Source organism: Salvelinus sp. IW2-2015, linkage group LG24 (assembly GCF_002910315.2).
Source record: "Salvelinus sp. IW2-2015 linkage group LG24, ASM291031v2, whole genome shotgun sequence".
Lineage (NCBI taxonomy): Eukaryota > Metazoa > Chordata > Actinopteri > Salmoniformes > Salmonidae > Salvelinus > Salvelinus sp. IW2-2015.
This window is the reverse complement of record NC_036864.1, coordinates 5,916,379-5,922,378: the sequence shown is the minus strand read 5'-3', so window position 1 is coordinate 5,922,378 and position 6,000 is coordinate 5,916,379. Positions and strand designations below refer to the sequence as shown.

Here is a 6,000-nt window from a genome sequence, read left to right as displayed (position 1 = left end):
GTTGCAAATTGGTTATCAAGAAACATAAAAAACAGAGAATTGCCTTACTCTGTACGGCATAAGTATCTCCAGACCCCGTCTTGACGCTATGAGGACTCAGACATAATTGAGCGTTCTCAGGTAGAGAACACCTGTTTTATGCCGAAGATGAGCTCATCTTGAGGCCTGGTGTTTCTAATCGGCATGACTTGAGGTGCTAGTGCGTATTTATCTGTAGCCGTGTGGGTGAGAAATCTATAATGCTATTTTCAAGGAACATCGATTTTCTCTGGCACTAGTGTAGATGTCTGGCTGGAATACTACTACCCTTCTCCTAAGTCCTAATGAGACGAGTCCGCCACTCTATGTTGACGCGAGCATGGCTCACGGACCGCAAAAACCAGCACAACTTTGAGACAGAAGGCATTTGAGAGTATCCAACGAAAGAACGACCGAAAAAGAACCAAGTTTGTGTTCAGGGCAGCAGATCTGTGGGTGAGGCGGTACTATAGAGTAATGTTCGTGCTAGTTAGATGAAGAGAATGCGCCAAAGAAATCACGTTGGGTCCGTACAGCACGATTAGGTTCTCATAATCTAATTGGGTCGCACAGTACAAGCTGGCTTAGATGAAACAAATCTCTGTAATTCAGATATATTAGCAGACTCGATGGCTCGGAAAACTAGATGTTGTCTAACTGCTCCATTGCGCTTCTAAGGGAGCGTAGGAAACGTACGACCGCTATAGCTCTCATGACCACATGGCTCACGCTCAGGGTATTGTTGATCTGTAGCAGACCGTTGTGTGCAGGTTATAGGTACATGGCCATACGTTCGCCGTGGACAGAGTACGGCCCACGTAAAGGTTACCCTGCCGACCAGCCTCTGATAAGCTGGACTAGAAGGTCTGTGGAACCACCGAAACGCACTCTATCCTAGTGTCTGGTCCGAGCTTGCGCAATGGTGGCCAATGCATAGAGATCATGAGTGATAAAAGAGTGACTAGGGATGCGTCCTAGCAGAGTCGCAATCATTCGAAACGTATTGAGGGAGTGCGACGATCGAGGAGCAGAATCACACTGCAGTGGTGGGCTCTAAGAGCTCTAGTCCGTCATGGTGAGAGTATTGTGGAGAATCGCTTACGTCTTATAGGACAGGTCACTCATCGAGTCCTACTGCATGTACTCAGGTTCTAGTCTAGGAAGTCCTTTTAACTGCGTAGGTGGCCCGCAACAGTAGTTTGGTATCGGAGCCTAGACAGACAGCATGCACAGGTGTCCTCAGTGAAAATAACACACATTTGAGCAGGACACCCTGTTGGGAGGTAGAGCAATCATAACGCACTAAGATCTTCATCGTGGCCGGGGTCTGGATGCAAGAGCCGCGAAGCAATTCGATCAAACTATTTGGCTGGCATCGGGCCAAGCGTCCCGATCATGGGATGGAAAAACCGAACTGGTCAGGTGGTATCACTGCTCCTACGCTGAAGCATGGTGGGTGGCAGCAGCACCTCGTCGTGCGCTAGGGGATGCATTAGTTTTGTGCTAAGTCGCGACAGGGACCTTGGAAAAGTCATTCAGTCATGCGATCAGAATGTCCAGTATCACAGGTAATCGATACGAGGAGTCACCACTCTATGGTTTGGAAGATCTAACCGAAAGCAAGACCTCGCTCAGCAGGATTGCTCAGGGACTAAGACTGGGGCGAAGGTTCACCTTCCAACAGGACAACGACCCTAACCACACAGCCAAGACAATGCAGGAGTGGCTTTAAGACAAGTCTTTGAATGTCCTTGAATGGCCCAGCCAGAGCCCAGACTTGAACCCAATCAAACATCTCTGGAGAGACCTGAAAATAGCTGTGCAGCAARGCTCCTCATCCAACSTGACAGAGCTTGAGAGGATCTGCAGAGAAGAATGGGAGAAACTCCCCAAATACAGGTGTGCTAAGTGCTTAAACAAAGTACTGGGTGAAGGGTCTGAATACTTATGTAAATGTGATATTTCAGTTTTTTATTTTTAATACGTTGTGTAGTTTGATGAAGAAAAAAAAACATTTAATAAATTTTAGAATAAGGCTGTAACGTAACAAAATGTGGAAAAAGTCAAGGGGTCTGAATACTTTCCGAATMAACTGTATATTATTTACAACAATATATTGAAACACTTGCAAAATACATTGGCAGTTCATTCGGAAAATACATGTTTATATTTTTCTATATTAATATATTATTGAAAAAATCTGTTATTGAAATCAAAATACTACTCATATTACAGAGGAAGCGGTAAAGCTTCATATGACACAKATTTTTGCTTTGTAGCACCTACAGATGAGACATTATGGAGTCTTAAYGGAGGCTAAAATGAAAGAAATATGCCAAGTTTGATTCATTATTTCTCAATTATGTTTTTAGATACAAATATGTCCTTTTTTTGTCTGGGTTTCGTGAGGACTCACTCTATAGTGGGAATTAGGAAACCAACGTTGCCACTATGTTGTAAATCACCATGGCAACACACTTACAGTTGAAGTCGGAAGTTTWCATARACCTTGGCCAAATACATTTAAACTCAGTTTTTCACAATTCCTGAWATTTGATCCTAGTAAAAATRCCCTGTTTTAGGTCAGTTAGGATCACCACTTTATTTTAAGAATGTGAAATGTCAGAAAAATAGTAGAGAATTAATTATTTCAGCTTTTATTTCTTTCATCACATTCCCAGTGGGTGAGAAGTTTACATACACTCAATTCGTATTTGGTAGCATTGCCTTTAAATTGTTTAACTTGGGTCAAACATTCGGGTAGCCTTCCACAAGCTTCCACAATAAGTTGGGTGAATTTTGGCTCATCTCCTGACAGAGCTGGTATAACTGAGTCAGTTTGTAGTCTCCGTGCTGGCACACGCTTTTCAGTTCTGTCCACAAATTTTTCTAAGGGATTGAGGTCAGGGCCTTTGTGATGGCAACTCCATACCTTGACTTTGTTGTCCTTGACCATTTAGCCACAACTTCTGAAGATGCTTGGTCATTGTCTATTTTGAACGACCGTTTTGCGACAATCTTTTAACCTTCCTGATGATATTCTTGAAGCTGTTGCGTTCATTATAATCCAATAATTTCTTCTTCTCATGATGCCATCTATTTTGTGAAGTGCACATCCCTTCTCTGCAGAAACCACCCCACAAATGATAATCCACCCCTGCTTCACGGTTGGGATTGTTTCTGCTTGACCGCTCCTGTTTTTCCCCTCAAACATAAGACGTCATTAGGCCAAACAGTTCTATTTTGTTTCATCAACCAAGGACATTTCTCCAAAAAATAGATCGTTTATCCCCCAGTGCAGTTGCAAACATCAGGTCTGGCTTTTTTAATGGGGTTTTGAGCATGGCTTCTTCCTTGCTGAGTGTCTTTCTGTTATGTCGATATAGAACTCGTTTTACTGTGATATAGATACTTTACCGTTCTCCCACATCTTCACAAGGTCCTTTGCTGTTGTTCTGGGATTGATTTGCACTTTTCGCACCAAAGTAGGTTAATCTCTAGGAGACAGAACAACAAAAGTATCTATATATGTATGACGGCTGCGTGGTCCCATGGTGTTTATACTTGCGTACTGTTGTTTGTACAGATGAACGTGGTACATTCAGGCATTTGGAAATTGCTCCCAAMGAAGAACGAGACTTGTYGCGGTCTATAATTTGTTTTCCTGAGGTCTTGGCTTATTTCTTTTGATTTTCCCATAATGTCAAGCAAAGAGGCACTGAGTTTGAAGGTGGGCCTTGAAATACATCCACAGGTACACCTCCAATTGARTCAAATGATGTCAATTAGCCTATCAGAAGCTTCTAAAGCCATGARATAATTTTCTGGAATTTTCCAAGCTGTTTAAATACACAGTCAACTTAGTGTATGTAAACTTCTGACCCACTGGAATTGTGATACAGTGAATTACAAGTGAAATAATCTGTCTGTAAACAATTGTTGGAAAAATTACTCGTGTCATGCACAAAGAAGATGTCCTAACCGACTTGCCAAAACTATAGTTCAACTGTACATCAATTAGAGGAATTAGGCATTGTGATTGTGAATAAATCGAAGCAGACCATTGTATCAGAGCTTGGGTCAGTTCCATGTCAACTCGACAATTCAAGAATCCATTCAGGAACGGAATCCAAATAGAGTTGTAACTAGAATAATTTCTAAATTGTATCTCGATTCATCAGATTTGTCAATTTGAGAATTTAAATGGCAGCTAAGAACAGTCAAATTCTGTGTCTGTCTGTCGCCCTACCAGGTAACCTGTTGGTGATAGCATTCGTGAGTTACTTTGGTGCAAAGCTGCATCGGCCCAAGATCATAGCCATGGGCTGTGTACTGATGGCCGTGGGAACATTCATCATCGCTCTGCCACACTTCCTCATCGGACGGTGAGGTTTTACTGACTTTTATTTTGAAGGAGGATTAACTTACAATGCTTGCGTTTCCAGCTTCCTTTTCAAATAAAATGATCACATACACATATTTAGCAGATGTTATTGTGAAATGCTTTTCTGAATGCACTTGTGGTACAGTAAGCTAAAGCTTATCTGGATAAGTGCGTGCCTGTGTGTGTACTCTAGTCTGAATCACGTTTCCAGTTATCCTGTGTTTAAGGGAAATGTCAGTCTAAAGTGCATTCAAAAAGTATTCAGACCCCTTGACTTTTTCCATTTTTTTTTACAGCTTTATTCTCAAATGTATTAAATCTTGTTTCCTCATCAATCTACACACAATATCCCATAATGACAAAGCAAAAACAAGTTTTTAGGAATTTTTGCAAATGTATAATAAAAATGAAAAATGGAAATATCACATTTACATAGTATTCAGAACCTTTACTCAGTACTTTGTTGAAGCACCTTTGGAAGCGATTAAAGCCTTGAGTCTTCTTGGGTATGACGCTACAAGCTTGCCACACCTGTATTTGGGGAGTTTCTCCCATTCTTCTCTGCAGATCCTCTCAAGCTATGTCAAGTTGGATGGGGAGCGTTGCTGCACAGCTATTTCAGGTCTCTCCAGAGATGTTTTATCAGGTTCAAGTCCGAGCTCTGMCTGGTCCACTCAAGGACATTCAGAGACTTGTCCCGAAGCCACTCCCGCGTTGTCTTGGGTGTGTGCTTAGGGTCGTTGTCCTGTTGGAAGGTGAACCTTCGCCCCAGTCAGAGGTCCTGAGCGCTTTGGAACAGGTTGTCATCGAGGATTTCTCTGTACTTTGCTCCTTTCATCTTTCCCTCGATCCTGACTAGTCTCCCAGTCCCTGCCGCTGAAAATCATCCCCACAGAATGATGCTGCCACCACCATGCTTCACCGTAGGGATGGTGCCAGGTTTCCTCCAGGCCAAAGAGTTCAATCATGGTTTCATCAGACTAGAGAATCTTGTTTCTCATTGTCTGAGAGTCTTTCATTTCCTTTTGGCAAACTCCAAGCGGGCAGTCATGTAACTTTTACTGAGGAGTGGATTCCGTCTGGCCACTCTAACATAAAGGCCTGATTTGGTGGAGTGCTGCAGAGATGGTTGTCCTTCTGGAAGGTTCTCCCATCTCCACAGAGGAACTCTACAGCTCTATCAGCATGACCATCGGTTCTTGGTCACTTCCCTGACCAAGGCCTTTCTCCCCAGTTTGACCGGGCGGCCAGCTCTAGGAAGAGTCTTGGTTGTTCGAAACTTCTATTTAAGAATGATGGAGGCCACTGTATTCTTGGTGACCTTCAATGCTGCAGAAATGTTTTGGTACCCTTCCCCAGATCTGTGCTTRGACACAATCCTGTCTCTGAGATCCACGAACACTTCCTTTGACCTCATGGCTTGGTTTTTGCTCTGACATGCACTGTCAACTGTGGGACCTTACAGTGCCTTGCAAAAGTATTCATGGCATTTTTACTATTTGGTTGCATTACAACCTGTAATTTAAATTGAGATTTATTTAGTTTTCATGTAATGGACATACACAAAATAGTCAAAATTGGTGAAGTGAAAAAAATAA

The 6,000-nt window shown here is 42.5% G+C and overlaps 1 protein-coding gene across 2 annotated transcripts in view; it reads left to right on the top strand.

Moving 5' to 3' along the window:
* The window catches only part of LOC111951259 (solute carrier organic anion transporter family member 1C1), a 71,537-nt gene that overhangs the window by 45,507 nt on the left and 20,030 nt on the right, over positions 1–6,000 (top strand). For both annotated transcript variants that reach the window (XM_023969298.2, XM_023969297.2), the window contains exon 4: positions 4,271–4,403. In XM_023969298.2, coding sequence (XP_023825066.1) covers positions 4,271–4,403 — 133 coding nt within the window. The remainder of the gene's footprint in view (positions 1–4,270; positions 4,404–6,000) is intronic.